At 45.0% G+C, this 24,739-nt stretch overlaps 2 protein-coding genes across 3 annotated transcripts in view; both read right to left on the bottom strand.

Annotated features, from left to right (window-relative positions):
- Nucleotides 1-394: 394 nt before the first annotated feature.
- Nucleotides 395-2,568, bottom strand: edn1 (endothelin 1). The gene is made up of 5 exons (XM_088365380.1): nucleotides 2,352-2,568; nucleotides 2,104-2,245; nucleotides 1,522-1,659; nucleotides 1,255-1,332; nucleotides 395-1,090 (listed from the first exon to the last, which is right to left on the bottom strand). The coding sequence occupies exons 1-5, from the start codon at nucleotides 2,410-2,412 to the stop codon at nucleotides 934-936; spliced, it is 576 nt and encodes a 191-aa protein (XP_088221506.1). The 5' UTR covers nucleotides 2,413-2,568; the 3' UTR covers nucleotides 395-933.
- Nucleotides 2,569-4,329: 1,761 nt separating this feature from the next.
- The window catches only part of hivep1 (HIVEP zinc finger 1), a 32,858-nt gene continuing 12,448 nt past the window's right edge, over nucleotides 4,330-24,739 (bottom strand). For both annotated transcript variants that reach the window (XM_088366228.1, XM_088366229.1), the window contains 7 exons: nucleotides 14,445-14,498; nucleotides 8,133-13,750; nucleotides 7,941-8,068; nucleotides 7,681-7,856; nucleotides 7,317-7,418; nucleotides 6,449-6,945; nucleotides 4,330-5,960 (listed from right to left, as the gene is read on the bottom strand). In XM_088366228.1, coding sequence (XP_088222354.1) covers nucleotides 4,929-5,960; nucleotides 6,449-6,945; nucleotides 7,317-7,418; nucleotides 7,681-7,856; nucleotides 7,941-8,068; nucleotides 8,133-13,750; nucleotides 14,445-14,498 — 7,607 coding nt within the window. In that variant the 3' untranslated portion in view covers nucleotides 4,330-4,928. The remainder of the gene's footprint in view (nucleotides 5,961-6,448; nucleotides 6,946-7,316; nucleotides 7,419-7,680; nucleotides 7,857-7,940; nucleotides 8,069-8,132; nucleotides 13,751-14,444; nucleotides 14,499-24,739) is intronic.

A 24,739-nucleotide genomic window follows, 5' to 3' on the forward strand; every position in this document is an offset into this window, starting at 1 on the left:
TTTTGGGGTGGTCCACAGCCCTGTGTCCGAGAAAAATAGATCCGCCCCTGCCGTACAGACGGCGGCACTGAGCAATCAAGTCAAGTTGGACATCAAAAATGTCGCCCATGTCGGCGATTATTTTTCGACCGGGACAGAAGTTCATTAACATCACCTGCAAGTCGCAACACGTTTGGGTATGTCTTGTTTTGATTCAGTGGCAGCTCAATGGTACCATATTTATAGCAAATTTAATAAGGCAAGTGGCAACATGACATTTTAAAATGGTTTGGTGGTCAACAAAACTTTTAGACTTAAAATTTCCGTCATCGCACACCAGTTGGAATTTCTCTTGAATATATTTTTATATCACAATCGATGTAGTGCGCTCTTGATAAAACAAACAGGAGTTGACTCAGATTTTAAATAAACACATTTATTAAAATATTTTGCGCCACAATTTGGCATCTTGACGTCAAAACATTTCACAGAAATGACATAGTGCATAACCAATATGGCTGACGAAACAAGTACAAATGTAGGAATAAATATGACAATATATAAGACCTATTGAGGAAGGAAATACTTTTTGGAGGTGAACTATGAAATTTGCATTTCCGTGAGCTACATAGGATCTTGATGTAGACAGGAAGTGGTTCAACCAGAATGGCTTATTCCTGACTACATGTTAGTATCCAATTTTTTGAGAATTAAAAATAATCCACAGATGGCAGTGGTTGTCTGACGTAAAAAAAAAAAGGCTTGAAATGTTACTTAATGTTCTATTTGGAGTGCATAGAGGTGATTGTAGAGAAAAAAAAAACTTGTCTTCAGCTTATCTCTTGAAATCTCAACTCCTTGTCTCAGTTTTCTCTCCGCTTGGGATGCAATCAAGATGGAGGTGCTCACGTCGCCATCCCCGAGGTGGTCGATGGGTTGATGAAGATCCCTGAGTTATAGTGAAGGCAAAGAAATCTTTCCACTTCTGGCTTGAAGATAACGGGTCATCTTCAGTGGCGTTCTCAGCCTGCGGCTTTGCGTCCACTTTTTAAGAAGATTTTCCACGGCGGCGCTGATCCGGGGCGGCGTCGCCCTTTTTTGATTGTTCATACTGCAAACAAAGACGGAGAGAGCAATTAGGCATTTGAGACAGTCATGTTTCAAGTTATCGGAAGTTATTAGTCACGCGATTCCTAGAATTCCAAAAAAATGCACTGATAAATAGAGGAATCATTACTGTCCAATTATGAGCAGAAAATATATTTCTTAATATACCTTTTAGTCTTTCTACTGTCAGCCTCCAGCTCGGGGCCCTCATCAGAAGGGATTTCATTCTTTACTGATGTCTCCTCCCTGTAAGGAACATAAAGACGACATGATGACTTGCAATTATATCCCCCTATTTAAGAGCATTTAAGCAACCACGCACTTGAACACCCACTCAAACACGCCTGTGCATGCTTAAAAAGTTTTTTTTTTTTTTTTCCGCCCGTTTCCAGTAATGTCACACAGGTATGGGGATGTCGGATGTAAATGACCCACCTCTGGCAGAAGTCAGTGCAGGTGAGGTCTCCCTGATGCAGGCAACGGCAGCGGGAGCCACCACTTGCGGTTGCCGTGGCAACCTGGACTGAACGCCTTTTCCTGGGGGCATTGCCTAAGCCATATGAAACTATACGCCTGGAAAAGGACAGGAGATTTTAGACCAAGATAAAGTCATCACTTTGACATGAGTTATGGGCTTATTGTGTCATTATATAGAATATTATTAGATATAGATCGGGGGGGGGGGAATTTGCTATTGTTGTATTCTACGCATAGATTAAATCAAAGTAATTGGAGTTTTTGTTGAAGACATTTCACTTCTAATTCAAATTTAGAAGTGAACAAATTGGGTGGAGTTCCAATTTTGTAAATTTTTTGGGTTGTTTGTATAAGTTAGGTTGAATTGGTTGGTCGTTTTTTTCTTTTTTAAACAAAATTGGGTTATTTTTGAAGCAGCAGTTTCAAGATGATTTATTTGAACAATTTTTTAATTTCTGCAAATACTATAAATTCACAGATTGTTTTCCCCAGATCTATACAAATAATTATAGTCAATATGAAACATTTAGCAAAACTTACTCAGGAGTGTTGACCCATATGATGTCCAAGTGGCAGAAATAAACGCATTCCTTGTCCAAGAAAGTCGCGCATGAGCAGCGCTTTTCGCGCACATGGCGCACTTGTGGAACTGTGGTTGACGTTTCAACAGGAGCGCAGATTGCTGAAATAAAAAATAAATACAACAATGAAACACTTGTTTTCATGAATATAAATGTATTACAGATTAAGCAGAATTAAAATAAATGAATTTAAAATGTTTTCCTTACCTATGCTTAAAATCCAGGAGTGCATCAGAGACAAGACGGAAAATAAAATGTAAATATCCATCACTCCGGTTGAAAGAAAATCGAAATAATCCAGGAGAAAGAAAAATCAGAAAAACGAGTGCCCGTCCTTTGCAGCAAAGTGTCAAAAAGCGTCCTGAGAGGTGAGCACAGAACTTTCTGCTGTTGCGCGTGAATGTGGCACCACATGTTCACTCTCAGCTTTATACAAGTATTTACCCCCCCCCCCCCCTCCTCCTTTCTTCCTCCATACAGTTGTGTCCTCTGGCTTCCACCCAGACAAATGTTGTCTGTGAGCAAGCTGATAAAGAAGGCGGGGAGAGAAATCACTGCGACTTCACATTCCTACGAGACACCTCCAGGGAAGTTTTACGCAAATCCGCTAGGTGGCAGCAGAGCAATACAAAAGTGTGAAAAGTGTCATTTTAACCCCTAACAAGAATTTCATTGAGACTAAGCGTTTTGGAATTGGACAAAATAATATAATTTATATTCACGGCTATGAGATAATGTACATATTTTATTTATGTATATATTGTTTGAAGACATATTTATATATGTGAAAACGCTTTGTTAAAATGCAGACACACACAGTACAAAAATAAAATAAAACATTTTTCCCATTGTTCTTTGGACTTTAACAAAGTTGAACAAAAATACTCAATTATTTTACATTCTCATAGGCACAACATGGTGCATTCTAAATGTCACGACTGTTTTTTTTTTTTTTTTTTACAGAGTCAAAATTGCTGAGGTCCATGACATCCTTGTTTGTGTGTATTTTTCCCTCACGGTGAATTTTCCAAAGCTGTGACATATAAATAGATTTGGAATAACTATGACGAGCTATTTACTTATCAGAGTGGCTGCAGATCTCACAAATGACCTCATCAGCAATTGTGCAAACAAAAAGACAGAAATAGAAGGAAGGCGTAATGTATTTTCTCAACCCACACATGGAGAAAATACTTAAGTGGAGATGGTACGAGTGGAAAACTGACCTTGCTTGTGTGCTTCTCTGTCAAGTATCTTGACAGGGTGAAGATTTGTGGGGGCTCCTAATCAGACTTCAGCATTTCGTTTCCACTGGGTAGTGGAACAGTTCATGGCACTGGTACAAAAAGCTGCTCTGTCATAGGAAAGTATTGGAACAGTGAAACTTATAGATGATCAAATTTGATCAATCTAATCAAGTCGTGCAAGGACTGTGTGGAATAGATTATTTCAATGACATGCAAGACATTTGAAATTGTAAAAGTAGGTCAGTGCTTCTGGCCCCAAACTCTCAACATGTAATAGAAGGTTTGAGAACTTCTATATACTGACCTCAAGATGTCTCTGTTCACTTTCCCATCGCCTGTTTTACTGCATCCAACGATAGAGGGAGGCTGTTGTGGGAGAGTCCATGTATGAGTCACCTTGTGAATGGGCTGCAAAGATGCTTGATGCAAGGACGAGGTTTTCCTCATTCAGTCCATGGCTGCTGCAGGTCCTCAAAGAGCCCTCAAGCACGACTCCAGTCACTGTAGTCAAATCAAAACAATTTAATAATCCACCAAGTGTCATTCATGAGATTAATAAATAGGACAGTCTAAATTATGTGTGTTTTAATAGGCATGAGAGGATGAGGCAATAATGCATGAACAGTGTTTTACTTGTCAGTAGTTATTTGTGTAGAACAATTTTATTCCTGCAATTACTGTGAGTAATCCATGACCTCATTCTTCAAAAAGAAGAATCATCCCGCTCAGGAGAATACCAAAGATTTCAGTCGCTCGTTAGAGTTGGACTCGAGGGACGAGTCCGCGTGGCTATATTAGATTATTCTGCAGGAAAGGAATAACAATATTTATATTTCTGGAGACGTACCTGAAATGGTGGCTTCTGGCTTGCATCATGCAAACATGGAATATTACAGTTTGAAGTCATTGAGTGCAATAATAAAATATAAAATAATATGTTTGAGTGTTTGTAAACAAATCTTTACTTATACAGTTCAGAATATCGATACAGCAAAGTAAAGCAACCATACCAATGGACCAAAAAGTCAGAATGGGCACTAGATGAATTTGAATAAATAGTTGAACACAACATTTGTACACATAAACATTGCCCCGTAAGCCATAGAAATGTACATATACCAGTACGACAATTATAATTCAATAAATTTACGAATGAGAAATGATCTTAAAAAAAAAAAGAAGTGATATCTTCCATTGTTATGCAACTTCTAACTTGGTATATATATTTACATAAACACAAGCAACTAGTGAATTTATATGGAATTATGTACACGTTCCTAAACAAGAAACTCCATAAAGGCACAATCGTCTATACAACATGTACAAAAACATTTTTCCGGAGCTGACAAAATTAAAAAATAAAACCGTTGGTCATCATTCTAATTGCCATAAGATTGCACGTACAATGTGAATGTCAGCGTCTGTGCTTTGAAAAGGTGATTTGCACAGAAACAAACCCCTGAAGAAGTTTTTTTTTTCAGTCTTAAAGTGACTACAATTACATACAAAATCCACAAAGGTGAGTTTGGGCTTGTTTTCAGGTGGCGATGACCAGTCTGTCTTCATCATCACTGGAAACCTCATCATCAATGATCTTCTGCCTGCTGGACACCGCTGCTGCTTTCTTAGGTGCATCATCATCGCCGTGCTTGGGGGTCACCACACTCACAAGTCCGTGTGCTGGACTTTGCGGGGCTGCATGCTGCTGTGAGGAGTTCTCCCTTTCTATCTTCTCTAAAGTCTGTGTGAGCTCTGCAGCGTTGCCCGAATTCAGTTCTGGAGAGGAGCGGACTGAGAAAGAACCCGGTTGGGGAGTGGCGGTGCGAGCCGAGGAGGGGCTTTGAGATGATTGTGTTCCGAGCACGTCGGGGCTCCCTTGCCTGTCGGACGACCAAGGTAGAGGACTACGAGATGGCAGCGGGCTTAGGGTGGGAATGATGGCCGGCAGGGCGATGTTAACGATCTGGAGGCCCGGTATGTGCGTCTGGGTGCTGGTGCTGCTTTGGGAGGTGGGACTTGCAGCCAGAACCTGCAAGGCGACCCCTTGCTGGGGAAGCATTTGGCTGGACGCTAACCCAGTGTTGGTTAGGCCCATTAGGCTGAGTGTCTCCAAACCAACCGACTGACACTGCAAGTCAGTCACTTGTCGTATGGGGAAGCAGGGTACCATGTTTCCGATCGGTTCCTGGATCACAAGCGGCTGGGGCTGCAAGCCATCCGGCCGGGGGGAAGAGTTAGGAGCCGTTGAGGGACTCGTGTTTCTGTGGATGACGCTCACGGCCGGGATGGTGAGCTGAACGGGACCGGCTTGAATTGGCACAAAGGTGGAATAAGCCGCCAGTCCAGCAGGTACCAGTTGGATCCCTCCGACTGGAACCATACTGTAAGGGGAGCGAAAAGGTTGCTGGGAGTGCAGAGGCAGGTGACTGAATAGGTGGGTCGGCGTCTCCAGTCTCGGGGCTTGTAGAGGAGCATGCGTCGGACTTTGTGAAGTTGACGTCTGCGTGCTTCGGTCCACTGGCATGCCACTCTCGGTTTTTACCAAAGGATGAGTAGCAGAAGACAGTTCCTATTGAAGGCAGGGGAAAAAAAAGAAATTTAATCGAGGGTAAATAAACTTCAACTGGGAGTGACGAACTTGAAGCAAGCACACTTGACCTCTTTATTGGGAAATTGGGTTTACACAAGTTTGTTAACTGGTAGTGTGGAAAATGGCGGGACCATGACAGAAAGAAATGACTCAAAGCTGTTTGGGTTTGTGTCACACTGTTTACATAGCTGAGGTATCTATTGGCATCCCGCCTACGCACCTTGTGGTAGAAACTGGTGTGATTAGGGTTTACCACTCCAAACCACATAATGGAAAAATAAACTGGAACTACTCGGTGGAATTGAGCTTTTCAGTATATTGGATTCAAAGCAAGCGGAGAGAAACCTCTTCATAATGTTTGCAAACAATTGGTGCCACTTCTGGGCGGGAAAAAACAAATGTGGGCTGGAATGAAAAACAAAAACTTGAGCCAACAAATAATTTCAAGATACAACAATTGGCCTTACCTGGAAAGGTCTAAATCCCGTCCCTGTCACTGGGGGGGTTAGGGGAACATCAACGTCAGGGTAGTCGATGGACATCTGCCTGCACGGTGACACCGGGCTCATCATATGCACCGACTCCGTGTCGGAGCAATTGGACTCGGCGCTGGTGACGACGGGCGGCAGAAAGCTACAAAGTGGCGTGGAGCTCGGGCAGTACCCCGAGATTGAGTACTGCTTACTCAACGGCAAAGGGTTCATGATGAGGACAGAGTCTGAGGTGAAGGATTCTGGAGCGAGGGAACTGATTGACATCTGAGCCAGGAGGGCACTGGGAGGGACCTCGCTCTCTTTGGACGGGATATGTTGCGGGCTGGTGGACACGGAAGGGTTGGTGGACAACCCGGATTCGGCTTGGCTGTCCTCCTCTTCCTCGTCTTCATTCTCTTCCTCGTCTGGGCCGTCGGAGTCGTCGCCGTCGGAATCTTGCCGGTCGACGCTGCTCACTTGACTGCGGTCGCCTGCGGATGGATCCGAAAAATATATTTAGAAGATGGTAAGTTTATTTTAGTGAAATGAAAGTCAGTGGAGTCCCCCCCCTCCCTCCCCTCTCAGACCGTCAAACACCTCCAGCACTTGCAGAGATGGAAAAACAAATATGCTCTTAGAGACTGGGACCATCAAATGCTTTCAGGCAGCTTGTCTCCTTGTTTTTTTTTTTTCTTCTCTAAAATTAGACGCAGCAATTTCCTCTTTGTAAATGTTGTGCCTGCCGCCTACATGCACTTGGAGTTAACAGAGGATGAAGCTACGTTTAGAATGTTTGATTAGACCCAAGCAAAAGCTCAATGATTTTTTTTTTTTTGGGGTCACAGCTCTTTTCGGGTTATACCTGAATCCTCTGCATCTTGATCTTCACTGAGTCCAACGGGCACGCCCATCTCCATACATTTCTTACTATGCGCTTTGGACTTCATATGCTTGGTGAGATTTCCTGCAAAGGAGGGGGAAAAAAAAAAAAAAGGTGATATCATAGGACACGCTTATATAAGACACACGATGAGATAAGAGTCTCCGCATGGGCAAGGCTGAGTTAAAACGAACGTGGGTTGTTCTGACAAAAAAAGTACTGTCGGCGTGGGAAGGAGGCGAGTTTGATAACGACTGGGTGAATCACAGCATCTTCATTAAAGGGATGCTGAGCCGGGTTTTTCGTGTCGGAGGAATGTTTGGTTGTTGCCTGCGAACGTTCTCACCTTTGGTCTTGAAGGAGAAGTTGCAGTGGGTGCAGTGATACGGCCGAACATCAGAGTGGGTGCGGATGTGTTTGCGCAACATGCTGGGCTTCTTACAACGGATGCCGCATTCCTCACAGATGTATTTCCCGCGCCCTCGCCCACGGACGTACACGTACTCTTCGTTGGATTTGTATCTGTGGGGGGAAGAGACGAGGGCGAAGATGAGATAAAAGTTCCGAGGAACAATTAAGCGGGGAAAAGTACGACAAAATTCCTACCCGCCGTCAAAGATTTTGATCCGTCTCGGTTCGGTTTTTGATGTCGGTTCTTTGTCTGACTCATTGCTGGAATGCGCTTCCGTTTTACTTCTGGTTTCAACGGATCTGCTCTTCTGAGTCACCGGTACCTGTGAAGGAATGTTGTTTTGATTATTTTGTTATATTCCAACGAATCCAAAAACGTGTCGTTACCCGTGGCATGACGTCTTTCAGCTTGCCGGAGTAAGACAAGATATCTGATTTTCCAGATGTTTTTATAGCTGAGGTGTAGTGGATTTTCTTGGAGCTCTGTTTGGAGTCCAGGAGAGACATGACCACCTTGGTGGGCAACCTGAGTGGGTTGGGATTGTTTGGATTGACTGCCCAAGCGGCATATGCTGAAGTTTTCAGGTCGGTCTGCAAAGTGTGAATTTGTTTCCTCTTCATCAAGAAGCACCACGTGAAAGTGGTGGTTGTCTTCAGGCTGGGGAAAGACAGACGGTGGCTGTCTTTGGTGTTAACCACAGAAACAGATGTGGCCAGTTTCACTTGGCCGCCGTGGAAACTCGCTGGTCTTATGGGTGATTTGATGGGATTCCACCGAAGTTCTTCCACTTTTTGAGGCTTCTGGGAGTGACTGCTTGGCATCGAGGCAACCTGGCGACCAGGCAGACTGGGAACCAGGACAGGGTGAGCCTCTTCGGGAATAACCGTGTTCTTTTCCAGACCGGTACTGTCGGGTGACATCGGCTTCACGTCATCGAGATCCTTCTCTGTATCGGTTTTAATGGAAGGCAAAGGAGGAGCCTCGGTCTCGATGGGACTATCCGCCGGTTCGGTTGTGCAAACCTGCCGGACTAGCGTCAGTTTCCGTTGTCTGGTTACTTCGGATAGAGTGGAATTCAGATAATTGACCGACCTGCCGTCGGTGAGGCAGACGGCGCCGTTTTCGTCCTTGGCACGTTTTTGATGTTTTTCCATGTAGATGTCCAAACTGTTAGCCGGTGATAGCATTCTTTTACTGGAAGCGATGGGTTCCTGTTGCGGGCATAGAGTCACCGATGCCAATTTCTGCGTGCAATGTAAAGAACCAAGAGATGACGGCCTTTCGACCGTTTTAGTTTGGAGACTACCGATTGGAGTCCGATCTTTCTTTACGATCGGTGCCGCGTGAGTTTCAGCATCTACCACCGGAAGGTTGCTCTTACTGGAGACGGAGCGAGCGGTGTGCATCTGCTCGTGGGTTATCAGGATCTGCGGCAACGGGATAGCGCCGGCTTGGCTTTGAGCGCCGTCGACAGACTTTTTCTCAACATCCGAATAAAGACCGGGCTGATTCGGATAGACGTCGGAAGATTTTGAAACGCTCAAAATGGGATTGGGAAGAGGCATTGCTAAAACTGGTAACGATTCTTGTGCGTTGGAGAAGGAAAATGTTTGACTTGGCCTTTGAGTAGGATACTGTAGTTGGTATTTAGGCACAAGGCTTTGACTGTCTTCCTTGTTTAGGGCATTCTTATTTCCGATTAAAATCTGGCTCAGGGGTTGCTGTAGCTTTTGGCAGACTTGAACTCTAGATGTTTGGTGCCAAGGATGAGGAAGGCCATGGACTTGGGGCTGCTGTGTCGGGCAGCCCAGATGTATACTTTGGACCATTTGTTCGTTTCCTTGCAGGGGTAATTCTCCAGGATGGATGACGAAAGGCTGGGCCGCAGTAAATCGGTTGACAAGTTGAATTTGGGATCTGTTTTGGCTTAGAGAGTTTGCGATTGGAGTTTTGTCGAGATTGATGACAGCTTTTCGAACAGACTGTTGATTATCCGGGCAGATCTTTAGGGACATTTGGCGGACTAATGGCCCACGCCTCCTTTCAATAAGTGGGACCTGGGCACCTTGGTTGATTGGTCCACTTTTGGGGTGACCGACTGGTGACTGACCTCTTCTGGGAGAGGAATTGCCACAGTCGAAGGACTTGCTACGGTAGTCACATGAAATTTCCACTGAGGGTTGAGTACAAGTGATCTGCTCGGACGCCGCACGCCGCATCACTCCCGGTACACCGAGCGTGCTGAAGACTTTGGGCTGACCTTGCGGCTCGGCAATTCTGCTGACGCACTCAGCTCCTGAGGGGCTCTCTGATCTTGACGGTTCTTCTCTGTCAAAAGAGGTTGATATGCTTGAACAGTGCGAGAGAGTACTGTCTCGGCTCAGGCTTCGCGAGAGGCTGGACTCGAAACTCGATTCGCCCGACGAGTGCTCCATCTGAGCGAGACGGATTCTTTTCTTTTTCGGTGGAAGTTTCTCCGCCGGGAGCTTGGACAAACTCTCGCTTCTTTGCGGCCAGCTGAATTGATCCGTCGGTTTTTCCGTCTGCTCCGAAGGCTGCGTTTCATGTTCTCTATCGGGTTCTTCGGTAACCAAAATTTCCGGAACCTGGATGTTATTTTGACGTACCAGACGACACTGTTGAGCTGGAGTCGAGTTTTCTCCCGGTACTACCGCGGTGCTCTCGGTCCTTTGATTCCTCGAATCGGCTTCGATGGTTTTGCTTGGTAACTTTTCAAGGTCAGTTGCCGTTACATCAGCTTTGGATTTCAGAACGTCTTTTTCTCTACTGTCCAACGGAGAACTCCGATCTGTAGAGTCGGTTTCAAATGAACTCGGTCTACTCAGAGAGTTGGTGTGTCTGATGACTGAAGTGCCGCTGCCTTGCCTCTGCATTTCGGTTTTCGCCGTGGTGCTGCTCTGAGTCTCTCGAATGGGCGAGAGTCTCGAATCGGAAGCGCCCGTACCCCGTGCTACGAGTTGAATTTGAGGTAGCTTCGGTTGGTTGTTTTTGGGTTGGATGTCAACCATGACGGCGTGCTGGGGGAACGTGGGATTTCCAAAGGTCGCCAGTAGCCGACCTGAATCGAAACTAACGGAGCAAGGTGGATTTGTGTCGGTCGGCGACTGATCATCTTCATCTCCCACACTCTTCATTTTCCTTCTCTTTCGGAACGACGTCTGTTGTTCGACTAATCCGGGGCCGATTGTTGACCTAGGAACTAAATTTGTTTGCATGTTGCTATGAAAGACATCTTGATCTGTTTCTTTCACAACAGGAGGCTTGTTTTTTGGCCCGTGAAGTTCGGAGCAGTAAAATTTTTTGTGCGTTTCAAAATTCTCCAGCTTTCTGTAACGGTTTCGACACGTTTCGCACTCGTACATGGTGCCTTTATTTTGCTGAAGTTTTCGTTGTCTTTCCTGACTGTGCTCAAAAGATCGACTTCTTTGCATCATTTCCGTGCTGTTATTCGCACCGTGATATCCGTCATCCATGGAGCGAACGCTGGGAAGTCTGTGCCCGTCGCCGGTGGAAAAATCCTCCACTGCAGCTTGCCGGACCAAAGTCCGAGAATGTATCGCCGGATTGGGAGTCGACGGTGCGGACGAAAAGACATCGTCGTTAATCGAACTCTTCTCCTCAAATGAATGACAAATTCGTAAATTGTGGGGCAGGTGGGCGATATTGAGCGGAAGAGCGGAATGACCCGGCGTCGTCGGCATCGAGTTACTCCTCGTTATCGGCAAACAATCCATCGGGGAGTATTGAGAAGGTACGGAGAGAAGAAAAACCGGCTTGGATTTGTCGGTGGGAGTGAACGGCGACTTGGGGATGTCTGAACTGGAACTGGACCTTCTTCCGATTGGTTTCAGGTCAAACTGGAAGGAATCTTTAAAGATGTAGGATTTGGGAGAGTCGATGCTACCTCTCCTCGACAGAGACGTCCGTCTTGGTTTAACACTGTCCAGTTGCTTGTTGTCTACCACCGCCTCATTATCAGATATCAGCTTTGAGATTCTTTCTTCAAGAGAAAGGGTTTTGGTTTCTAACGGGGGTCGCATCTGTCCTTCTTTTGCTTGGGACTTCTGCTCCACTGCCACATGCATAATTGTCGCAACAACCGGGGGGACATGAGGACTATCCTTTTTAAGTAGGTCAATTTCACCAGGTGGCGTGATCTTGACAAACGGACTCGGTGGACTCATCGCCTGGTCAGCGCTTTCCGAGCGAGAGAAGTAGCCGGAATCGGTACTTCCCAAACTACGGGGGCTGAGTAGACACTTGGCTTGTTGCTGTTGGGAAAAATCGGTCGCTTGTTGCCTTTGGAGTTCAGCGTGTCCGCTTAAAAGTGGAGACTTGCAGCGTTGGTCTTCGTCTTCGCTCACAGTGTCCAGCGAGGGACTCGTACTAACGACCTCTTTTAGAGATGACAAGACCGTGATATTCGATCTCAGATTAACATTTGAGAACTCTCGTTGCCGTTGCGAAGCCGCTTGTTCGGGAGCTGCGCCGGTAACTCGTGGACTATCTGCCCTCAGAGGCGAAACGTTTACGGGGTACACGACAACTTTTGGGAGCACAGCTGTCACTTTGGGTTCGTGACCTCTTTGAGCTGATTTGTCGGCAGTGGAGTCCATTTCTCCGTGGTTCGCACCAGAACTCTGGAGGCTGTTTTCCGACAAAGCCGCCGCGCTGCTTTGCGACGAATCCGGATCCAGATCGACGGTACTTCCGTCGTCGTCGCTGTCGCCGCTCTCCTCCACCTCCGAGTGCGTTCCGAGGGCTTTGTCAGAATCTTGCGATAGCAACGCGCCTCCTGATTCCGAGCGTGCGATGAGACCGAGTTTTATGGCGTGAGCATGGGATTTCTTGTGCTTATACAAATTGCTCTTGGTTTTGAAGGAAAAGCCACAAGTGACACAAGGGTATGGTCTTTCTCCTGTGTGAGACCTGATATGTTTGAGGAGCACGCTGGGTTTTGCACACGCCCGGTTGCAGTATTCACAAACATATTTCCCCGGCTTCTTCGGTTTTTGGTCCTTGGAAACCTGCTCGGACCCAAAGTTCATGACAGTTGTGATCTGGACGTGGTTGTTTCCAGGTGTAACTGGAACCTGAATGGTGCTGGGGACACTTGCCGAGAGTGACTGGCAGGTATGCACGATTGGGGGTTGGCTTTTTGGCAAAGCATTTGAGCCCGAGGGAGCCGGGGCGTGAGTTATCGTGGACAATCCGGTATTAAAACTCATGTGAAGCCTCGGCTTTTCCGGATTAGATACGACGGGGATAAAATGTTGATTTGCAAACGATAACGATTGCAAAGGGTCACCCTGTGTCGCCTGGACGTTTTCCTGTACCGGTGCCGCAATGCCGATAAAATTACCCTGTTTGTCGATATAATATGTCTGCATAGGAGACGATTGCGGATGGAGACCACCGATATTAACAGCTGGCATGTTTGATGATTCAGCCGAGGCTTGAAGAGTAGAAGTTGCTTTTGCAGTGGCTGTGACTTGGAAGGTCCCTTTCCTCTCTGTAAGTGTCAGCATGTCAGGCTCCATCGCCTTCAGGAGCACATCAAGCGGAGCGCTGGTGTGGTAGGGATCTTTCTCAAAGCTGCAGGCGTTGCTCTCCACTTTTAGAGAAGCCTCCTCATCGTCATGGTCTGGGCTGTGTGACGTTGACTTGGGGTCTTCTTGCTTCAGCCTTTCATGGTCAGTGACAGATTCCCCTTTATCAGGGGATGGTTCGCTCGGCTGAGCATCCTGTGACTCCCTTTTCCCATTCAACGATTTTGGAGGATGATGAGAAGGACTGTCAGGAACCGGGGAACACGGTGTCGTTTCCTCGGGGGGTTCTCCTTCCACACTTTGGGGAGTTTTTAACTGCAGTGGTTTCTTGACTGGAGACTTGGGGATTTTCTTTTGCTTGTTCTCGGCAACAAGTTTTTTTCTCTTCAAGCCTTTGACGCTATCTTCAATTTGTCCACTGCTTTCAGCTAAACCTGTGGAAAAAAAAAAAAACTTTTAAACCTTCACTTATGTCAACATTATTCCTGTTCCAAAGGCGTTACGCCCCAATTAATTCCACATCAGCATCATCCTTTGTTGGCTTAGAAAAGGTGGCTCAGGATATGTTATATAAACCTAATAGTGACATGTCACAGTTTCCCGCCTGCCAAAGGTATTTCCCAAGGTCACGGCTCCTCCAGGGTATTTGGCATAATTAGACTGAGGAACGCCCTGTTCTTGCGAATCCATTATCCACACAACGGCATTGAAAGCATTAAAAAAAAATGATTGAAAATACTCAGCCAAAATAAATGTGGAGCCAACATTAATGATGCATCTAAAAAGCTGTGTAAGGTTTTCAATCAGGTGGTTAATTGTAAAAAAAAAACAACAACGTAGAAAGTGTATGTAATAAAAAGTCTAGTCATCATTTAGCGGGCACAGAGGGACAAGAATATATGATGACATGTCCATTTGGCTCCTCCACACAAGCTGTTCTCAATCTCATTAAAAACGATAATTTAATCAACGCTCTAATGACCTGCTAGTGAGTTGGAGTTGTTTTTCATTTTCATTAGAAGCATGACTCCGTAGTTGCTCAGGTCACTGCCACTATTTAAGGCACATTTGGAGGGAAAAAAAAAAACATTGCAAAAAAAAAATAATATTAAAGGAAATATCTCTTACCTTTCCTTGAGCTTGTAGGTTCTTTCAGCTCTTTCTGGGCCTCTTGGATTTTATCTGGAATACAAGAAGAGGTAGATTTTCAGCATCAAGAGAGCGGCCGCATGCATGTGCCCACATAACTGTACGCAACTGTGAATGGATGGCAGAATCAAAGTAATGTTACTCGGAATTCCTCCCACACGGCCCGATGCGGGCTGATGTCTGTTAAATGAAAAACAGATATTCTTCCATAGCCGAGCGAGCGAGAGCACCGTTCCATAATGGAAACTACTGTCATCGTCGAGGCAGCGTGCTTGCGTAACGCACCCGTATAGCCACGCACACCCGATTTGAAAAAATAATCAAGTTTAATTTCATGAACATCATCAAACATCTGCACAAGTGATTCTTTTATATCAAACATTCAAGCCCTGTGATCGGCCCCACAATCTGAATCCTCCATTTTACCAACGCTATTCATTCATATAATAGCGGACCACTCCGAGTTTTCCTCCCCTGACCCTGAATGGAAAAATAAATCCGCCACGGCTTTTCTGCTTGATATGACATCACGGTTCGAGACGAGTCCTCGAGGACCAATTGCGGCAATTTCGTTTTTGACCGCACACGTTATTGGAGGGCGAAAAAGGATGTTCTTCCGTCGTTGCCAAAATGAGTGTAATTCCATGCCGGGAATATACACAGAGAGGAGAAGGAGGAGGACATGAGCGGCTGGTGCAAGAGGTCAGTGGATTATGTCATTATGTGTGTTACAAGTCGCACCCTTCTCTTTCGATCCCAGGCACACGCCACAGATTACATAATGTGTTCCCATCCAGAGCAAAACAAAGACGCCCTGCCAGCAGAAACACAGCAACAGAGGGCACCGCATTCGTTAATGTCTATCAAAGCCATGTTTCTGCAGACATTTTGGATTCTCGCTCTTCTAACATCGGCCCTGGGATTCGCGCAATCTTTTCTTGGAGAGCGCTGAGATGATTCCTTGTTTGTACTTATTACTGGAGGTCTTATGTCAGACCACACTGGCAACCCGAGGTAGAGGTGATTACTGCCCAACATACACTGAATTAGTTCTTGGGTCGAAATCAAATTGCTCCCCTTACATAAGTAACCGCAAACAAGAGCCCCTCGCCCTGAACGACACCCGTGAAGTCAGACCGGAGGAAACAATGAGTAGAAAGCGACAAGGCTGCGGTCCCTTAATAAGGACAAAATATTCCATCCACGCAAGCCAAGTTATTAAGACAGCAGGGAATGATTATACGGTTCAAATTTCCCTCATTATCTGCGCTTGGGTTTGCTGGAGTCATCTTCATAATGGTCAAATATTTCACCAAAAAGGGGCTTAGAAACGTTGGTCTCGCCATCTGCAAAGCGTGGAAGCCGTAAAGAAAAAGGGGAGAAGATCAACAGGTCGCCTGGAGATGAAAACCAGAACAGGTTGTGGAAGGCTTCCAGAATTTTGACAACAATCGCCAATAATTTAGCTCGGGTGGTTGCCTGGCCGATGCAGAAGATTGTGAGCGAGAGAGTCTGGCTTCTTTTTGGTTGCTGTCATGACAACTGCACATCTTGAATTCCCCCGTGCACCCCCCCTACATCATGTAGGGGGGGAAATGGGATTAGTAGCACCCCAAAGGCCAGAGCGAGGTCCTCAAACACACGCAGGCTTGAATTCTAATGTTCACCTGGTGTGATCTTCTACAAGCACAGCAGGACGGGATGTCAATCTACAGAATCAAGACGTCCACCTCACAACCGTACCAACGACAGGCCTCCCCGATGGCCGCCATCAGCTACGTAACAACGGCGTGAAGTCTCCATATGCACAATGTTTACTCGTTTCAGGCTGCTCTGCCGGCTTTTCTTCGTTCAAGCTGCTGCGCTCCCTGCTAGCATAAAAAAAAAATACACGCTCTAGTTGTTTTGATATAACAGCATCTGATATCATTAGTATGCACAACACCACACCAGCCTGTACGCTCAAAACAGAAGAGTCTGAGCAGATGGTCCACGCGTGCAAAAAAAAAAAAAGTAAAGGACAGGTCAAAGGAGAAAGACATTTGGACTGATGTGTGTGTGTAAGACATGATGCAACCGGGAAGACATCAGGATGGCCGGAGATCTGGAGATAGGATACACAGTGCGGCATCCAAATTCAATAGAGAGGAAGAGAAAACAAGCGGGAAGAAGATGACGAGATGCTAGCCGGCAGCTGCCCCCTTCTTCCTCGTCAAAGCGCGGAAGGATTATGTAACTCGAGCACCTTCACCAGCATTCTGTACACGCCCGGGCTTTGTGTAAAATACACACACATGCTGCGGATACTTTCACGGAGACAGTCAAGGGCATTTGACAACATGCACCTGAAGCTTCTTAAAAAGTTTGTCAGGATTTCCAGAAAAAGTCTGATGCAATTTAGCATAAAATATTTTTTTTTCTGGACTGGCCACCCCATAGCGCCGCCCCTGGGTACACTGGCAAAATGTCATCTGTCATTCGTTAAAGGTTATATAAAAGTTGTATTCATTCGAAGAACATCCTTCACATCTTCGGACAATGCAAATTCCACCAGCCAGCAGATAAGTGAGCGCTGCAAAATTCTTTGCTAACTTGAAAGGAAGTCTGCAGATTGTATCGGGGCTTTCTTCCTGTAGCTTGTGAAGACGTTTTTGCAGCCCTCAGCTGCTGAGCCATGCAATAAGTGTCCATAACACTTTGCGTCAGCTACAGACAAATTCTTTATCTTTGCAGACAAGGAAAAAAAAAAAAAAAAAGAGAGAGCGAGACTCCCCACGCTCGGAAGGGTAATAAATCAATCTGGGAGTGAAGTCGTTTTCACACACCGTGACCGTGGTCAGACAATGATGGGGTGCTAAGGAATCCCCGCCAGAGCGGGAGTGTCCCATTATGCTAAAATCCATCATCATCAGCCAGAGTATCTTGGAATTTCTTGTAATATCTTTGTAAGAAGCTGGAATGACTCACTCTGTCTAATCTACTGGACCAAAAAAAAAAAAAAAAGGAAGCAGAAAATGAGTAAGGGATGAAAGATTGTCTGTTTCCAACAATTGTGCGCTGACTTCTGACAGAACCACTCAATTCTTAGAAGTCATAAAAAAATGATTTTACCAGGAAATAATCATGACAAAGATTTCTTTTTCTAAGAGTTTCAACTGAATTGATCTTGGTCTCTGTCAGGCTTTCGGACAGGGGTGTGTAGACTTTTTATATCCACTGTATGTACAGTGTTGCTGCCCCCGCAGGAAACTAGAGGTCACGGGAGCATCAAAATGGAGGCCGCTGATTATTGAGTCTGCGTGGGCACCCTGGTGAAAAATTGATGGAAGGAGAAAACGACCGGGTGGGTAGATAGATGCAGTACTGCAGCGGAATATAATTTCTTTGCATCTTTTTCACGATACTTATAATTCAGATAAGAGACAGAAAAATATATTCGTGCATATATCCACTTCCTCCTTTGCAACAGCTTCGAAAAAAGTCCCTAAGAGTAGTGAGTGACATTTCCCTAACTCATTGTGACTTAAATTTTTTATTTTTTTTTGGTCAAAGGAATATATTTGAGGTAAACTCCACTTTACAAACGAACTTTGGCCACGTACTTACACAACATTAAATCTGTCTATAATCAATAGTGCAAACCAAAAATTCCCATCACGCCCAACATAAGGTCGGAATACCAAAAAACAAAAGCGTGTGTGCTTGACAAATAGAACAAAATGTTCATTTCTTACCGCACGCTTGGCTCACGTTTCATGGAAATAAACAATCAGTGCCTCCTTTTGTCCCTGACCAAGAAAAAGTCAGTACATGCATGCTTCTCTGTCAAAACACTCACTGCTATGTTTCCGCCCAATCAGCTGGAGCTCTGCAGTGGTTTTGGGGTGTTGCCAGCGGTTTCCTCATAATAATGTGACGAGGAGGGGAATTCCTGTAAGGCCCAGGAAGACAGGAGGTGGAGCGTAGAGGTGAGGTGAAAGGGGGAGGGAGGGAGGGAGGGATTGGAATTAGGGAGTGTGGGAGGGAGGCGGGATCAGCCTGAACATAGCAGGCCGGGTGACGTCACTTAAACCGGCTTTGGCACCCTCCAGGGGATCCTTCGCTTGGTCTACCCCTCCTGTCTTGTTTGTCCTGAAGGCGGAGGCGGGGCTTAATGTTCCCTGCCAACAGCGAGTTGCCCAACAGCTTACTCACTGGGTGAGAGAGTGTTTACCCGAGGAAGCCTTTTTTTTTTTTTTTTCTCTTCCCTTTTTATAATGACTTGGTAGTTCTAGGAGTTACATACATTTTTTTTTTTATATTTTAAATTCCTAGTATTATTATTTTTTTAATTCTTAGAGTATATAAGATGTTTGACTAGGGTTAGAAGTACTGTGCAAGAATTTGAAAAAATAAAAATGGTTGAAAAAGGAAAAGGAGAGAGGGCAGCCCAAAAGGAGGCGAGACGTCACCCAAACTTCTTGGAGTGTGCTTTGGCCCAGCTTCAGACACAGCCTGTCCTGAAAACAACTTGGCACGGCTTTGCGTGTTTAAACTGGTCATGGAAATGCAAATCGGGTTGGAAAAAGTTGACTCAGGGATGACTGAAAATACCAACGGAAAAAAAAAATAATAAAAGCCCATTAGGTCACTTTTGGATGGCTTGCAGTTAGCTTTAAAGTACAAGGTAGATATTTCAAATGTGGGCGGGGTTTATTGTAATAATACACATGCGTTTGCCTTTAAATTGACCTTCTACAACCAAATTTAGATCTATTTACCGATCTGATCACTTGGTTGGACCATTAGTTTGAGTCACTGACCTCTCCGGTTGAACTCCCACAACTATGCTGAGCGAATCCTATAAAAAGAGGAAGAACCCTTCGCTTTATTTTCGGATTAGTCATTATGTGAAATGTGCGGCTTTCACAAGCGGGCTCGCAGAAGAAGTTCACAAACATTTTGTCAGGCCAGCGTCAAAACAACATGGGTGTTTTTGCTGCATCACTGCTAGGAAATCCATGTTAAGGGAAAAAAATGCTCTGTAATTATGTTGGTCAAAGCTAAGAACATAAATGTTTTTGTTGGCAAATAGAAAGTACAAACAAACAGTGACTCAAACCTTACGATAAAAGTTTTTCTGCAGTATTCTGTTTACGTCAAGCCATACAGCTGATTTTTTTTTGCATACTTTTGAAGAAAAAAAAACTAACGCATCTCATTTATCAATTGGATCCGAGTTTGAATTCCCTCCAAACTGAAATCTCAAAGCGCACTTTGAAACCTGGCAACCCCAGTCCAGCAGTTGATGACGGTAATTTGTCATTGACAAGACGTACAATTCCGAGACCTTGACGTAACCGCGTACGATCCGACTCAAAACAATTTTGACAGCGACACCTCTGATCTCAAAATCTAATCGCCGTGCCATCTTCGCAATGGAAGAAAGGGACTATTTCAGCTATGCCGAGAGAACTCTTAATTAGATCGGGGGCTTATGAGGCTCAGAGGCGGTGAGAATAAGACAAGGTAATGAGGCTACGCAGGAAATAAGGATCTAAATGTTGTGAGGTCATTGATCAAGTTACAAAACAGACGTCAGATCCTGCTCAGGTTCATCTCCTGCATCTTGGCTTCAGCACCTCCTCCTCTCCAATGTTTAGATTACAAAATGAAACTCTCTCAACCATCAAACTTTGGTCCATCAACTGCCACCTGCTAACCGCCCTCGGGGGGGGAAGAGCGAAGATGTTAATCAAAGTTGTTACCGTGACTACGAATGTGGCACAAGGAAATATGTTGGACACGCCAGCACTATAAATGCTCCGATTTAATTGAAGCCATTTTTTTTCCCTTCTTGAGTCCACTGAAATGAGTTCGATTTGACCATGATGTATATTATTTAAATGAGTATGACTTATATGGCTTGTTTCAAAGTCAAAAACTGCCATAAAGGGGAAAATCCGACAGCATACTTCATCCTTCTGTTATGCATTAACTCCCTCGATTTATAACATAGGTTAATGTTACCGATTATAACGTCCGATGACATCACGATTACATCACTATTTTTTTTCCCCCGGTTACAATCAAGTCGAGCGAAAATATTTTCGGAACATATGGATTGACAGATCTTCGTTTCAAAACGGTATTGTCCATTTGAACTTTTGCAAAAGACCAAAGAGGGATCATGTTGTTTTTTTTCGCCATATATGGTTAGCGGGCTCGCCTTCACCCCCATCCTATGTGTCATGACAATGTTGCTGTCATCCTGTCTGCAGAGACCCGCAGGCACTTCAACAGACTCCCGCCAGGTTTTTCTGGAGCCGCTCGAAGGCTCCCGCTGGTTTAAGTCCCGGGGGGACGCCATCACACAAGCTCCATCTGATGATCTAGCTCATTTAGCATTCCCATATCCATGCATTTGAAATCTCGCCTAGATTGGCCAGCCCAAGTTGAGGTCGAATACAAAAAAAGTTTGACCTTTGCTACGCTCCCTCTTGGGTACCTCCGTGATGAAGTTGGCGCCCACCTCCGCACCACTCGCCATTGCCAGTGGGCACGAGGTAACGTTACATAATGGCGCAGAGAGACACACGGCGTTCCCTCGCTGTCTTCATTTCCCTCCCACTCCTTCGCTCATGTTCATAAAACTTCATTTGCCACCTTGTTGCAATCTTCTCCTCCAGCTCCCTCACATCAAATATGCTGATATGCACCTTTGACCTTTGGCTAATTAGTTCACAATTTGGCGTAAAAATCCAATAACACGGTCAGTCTTGTGTTGACATGGCAATTTCGCATCAATCGCTAATACGAATATTGATTAAGCATAAATGTCTCAAAAATGCAAACAAATTACAATTGGATGCTGTGAACCATCAAATCATACATTTATATTAACAAGATCTGATCTGCTCTATCTCTGGACCGAGCTGTTGCGTAACATTGACAGCTCATGTCCAGCCGCTGCAGCGCTCAAGCTTATCCCGTCCTCACGCTCACGCCGTGCTGCAGCTGCCGGGCCTGGGACGGGGGGAACACGCCGCCGAGACTGAGATGGGTTAGCGAGCGGCCATAGCCGTCCGTCACTGACATTATTACTGAGGGGGTGAGATGAGGCAAGAGGAAGGATGAGCATGGAGGGGTCATTTCCTGTCTGGTCAATGTTGTAATTTTGAAGACGCTTCCTAAACTTTGACATTTTAGGGGATACTTTTGATTCCCTGTTTTGACTCAAAATATTCCAAATAAAGTGAAATGAAGTGGATAAGTGATTGAAAAAACTGAAAAATGTCGATGCCAACAACGCTAATTTATAGTGCATTATAGCAATAAAAAAATAGAACATAATAAAGACCAACTACAACTAGCACAATAAAATCACTAACTTATAGTGCAAAAGAAAAAAAACTAACAATGACAACATTTCTGCAAAATGCATTATAGCAATTAAAAAATCGAACACAATAAAGACCAACTACAACTAGCACAATAAAACCACTAACTTATACTGCAATAGAAAAAAAACCAGCAATGACAACATTTCTCCAAAATGACGAGCAACTAAATAGCTGCAGATAAAGTTGAAAAACTGACTGATAGAAGAGGTCAAAAAAAAAAAAGGAACACAACATAAAGTGATGCCAAGACACATGCAAAAGTTCCCCACCATACCTGTGAAGCGAAGCAAAGAAATCTCGTTTCTTCCACCGTGACCGACTGCCAGCCGGCTGGCTTCCCTTCCCAGACTCAAAACGTGCTCAGCGGGCAAGCACCTGACATTCCTGACAACTTCCTGGACCGATAATCTCTGACATTCCAGGCCCGCTCTGTCTTCCAGGCCGGTATGGATAAATTAGAAAAAAAAAAAAAAAGCGAGAAGAGCAGGAGCTAAAATGCCACAAGAGCCGAGCGTCTGAATGCCGTCTGCCACAAACACACAAATACGCAGCTGTGTGTGTGTCTGAGCAGAGATTTCACTCCTCACCTCTGCCGACTGTCAGTCTAGCAACCACACTTAGTTCTCCTCCCTGCCTGCCTGCTTGTCCGCCTTTGTGTTCCTCCTCACCCCCCTCCTACTCTCCTCTCCTTTTTTTTTTTTTTTAAATCACTTCCCAAAAATGAGGGAAAGCCCTGCCTGCCTATATGCAGACTTCCCCAAGCTAAGCGATGTTGCCTCGCACTATGGAGGCTCTAAAAATAAAATCCAATTTCTCTATATGAATAAGTCGCTCTCAGCCACTGTCAACATCAGATTAGCCACTAACCTACTTGTTGCCCACAACCTCCCACGCCCTGGCAGAAGCTATAAATACCCATCCATTGATCCCTCTTGTGTCAGGCAAGCGAGCGAATGTTGGGGGTCCGCCGCAAATGAGCACATTGGGACTAATCCAAGAAAGAATTAGAGGAAGAAATTGAAAGAGAAATTATCCAAAGAGTCAGACAGAGAGTGGGAGGGTGTAATGGACCGCCTCCACATCAACACAGGACAGCGATTTATATAACATCAAATATGCAGAGGATATAAAACGGATGCACACTGCTGTGCAAATGCATAAAAAGAGAATTGGAAAAATAAATTCAGCGTTTCGATTTTCCGACAATTTCATATTCACACTCCTAATGCAAGACATGAGGAAGCGAGCTGATTGTTGTCACGTGTGGAAAATTTCCATTACATGCCAGAACTTCCTGCAGCTCCTCCAATGTTGTCATCCAACAAGTTTTCTTCTCATCAACATTACCAAAACTTGGTATGTGAATATGGGTGTGTAGACTTTTTATAGCCACTGTACATGAAACTACGAGACGGGTTTCAAGTGTCAATTGTCTTGGTTAAATAACATGGCCGATGGGAGGAGCTCTAATTATGAAACGATGCCCAAACAATAGTTGACCTCACTTACAAACAACTTTTAGGTGTGTAGTTTTTGTTTTTATTTCTAAGACGACGAGTTATTTTCGAGACAGATTAATTCCCCAACAGCTTTCTGCTCTCATTTGTACCATCTCTCTCTCCATGGAAACAGCAGCTAAAGGAAGAGATGACCAATGTTACGCAATAGGACTTAGCCGTGCCAGCAGGCGGGCACCCCTTTGCCCAAGCCCCCCCCCGCCCCCTGCCCCTTTTCTTCTTTCATTTTAACCTGTTGACATTCATCTCGTTTTTCAGTTTCATCGTCAAAACGATTAGAACAAAAAAAACGTGATGCCAAGTCCGGCTTTCCGAGATAATACGTGTTATCAGCTGCCGGTTAAAAACAGTCTTTGCGTCTGACATCATTCGCCTACTCCGTTACGCCTTTTGACGTTGCATCCGTGCCACCCACCCACCTTTCTCTCCCTCGCATTTGCTTTTTTTTTTTTTCTTGGCTGTTGACAGAGGTGGGAGGCATTTCTCTTTACACAGAAGCTCCGCTGCGTCAACCGAAAATATGACTTGAGATAAGTTCAATCGGTGATGGCGGAAGATTACGATTATCTGGTGTGATCAGTGGACCGCGCAAAGGGCGCAAGTTTCCCATCGTAAAGACTTCATCAAACAATTCATTATGTTGGTCGCCGCTCGTGAATGGCTGAGGTGCACCTCTTGACCCTACTCGAAATGTGTCTGTGCTATGAGCGTTAAAATATTGACCCAACCTCACTGACCTCACTTTCTCAGGGGGCGGGGCTTCCAGTGGTCCAACTAGGCAAGCCTAACGCTCCTTCACCCCCTCCAATCATTTTATACGAGTGACCCTTGACGGCACACACACACATCGACTACCTCCCACACCTCCGCCTCCTCGCTCAGTCAATACCACGCCAATCGCACAGACAAAACAACAGATTTCCTTCTGATGGCAGCGAGCCTACACAAAGAGAGAGGAAACGATCGCAGCAAAGATTTTGTGAATGAACATGCGGGGGCTTCGAAATGCTTTTTTTTTTTCAAGATGCAGCTTTCTGATATGTGTAAGAGCAAAAAAATAGTCAATCAAAATGTAGAGTTGAGTTATTCCACATGGAAGCAAATTTCTACTATAATTGCAGCTGTCGTAAATAGCAAACAAGATGTTAGCGGTACCACCGTAAACAACATTTTTCAGGTCAACAAAAACAGCTGCAATTTTCTGTAATCATTTCAAATGACTTGTTGTGCTCCTAACCTTCTTAAAATGTCTCCAACGTGTGCCTTCACGCAATCTGGCTTGAAAGTCGACTCCGAAGCGGCTTTGATTGGCTCCGGCTTACAAAGCCGACGTCATAGTCAAAGACAAAGCAAGTGTCAGTGTTGATAAATACAG

This window comes from Syngnathus floridae, chromosome 21, assembly GCF_059516105.1.
Source record: "Syngnathus floridae isolate MCC-2025c chromosome 21, RoL_Sflo_1.0, whole genome shotgun sequence".
Lineage (NCBI taxonomy): Eukaryota > Metazoa > Chordata > Actinopteri > Syngnathiformes > Syngnathidae > Syngnathus > Syngnathus floridae.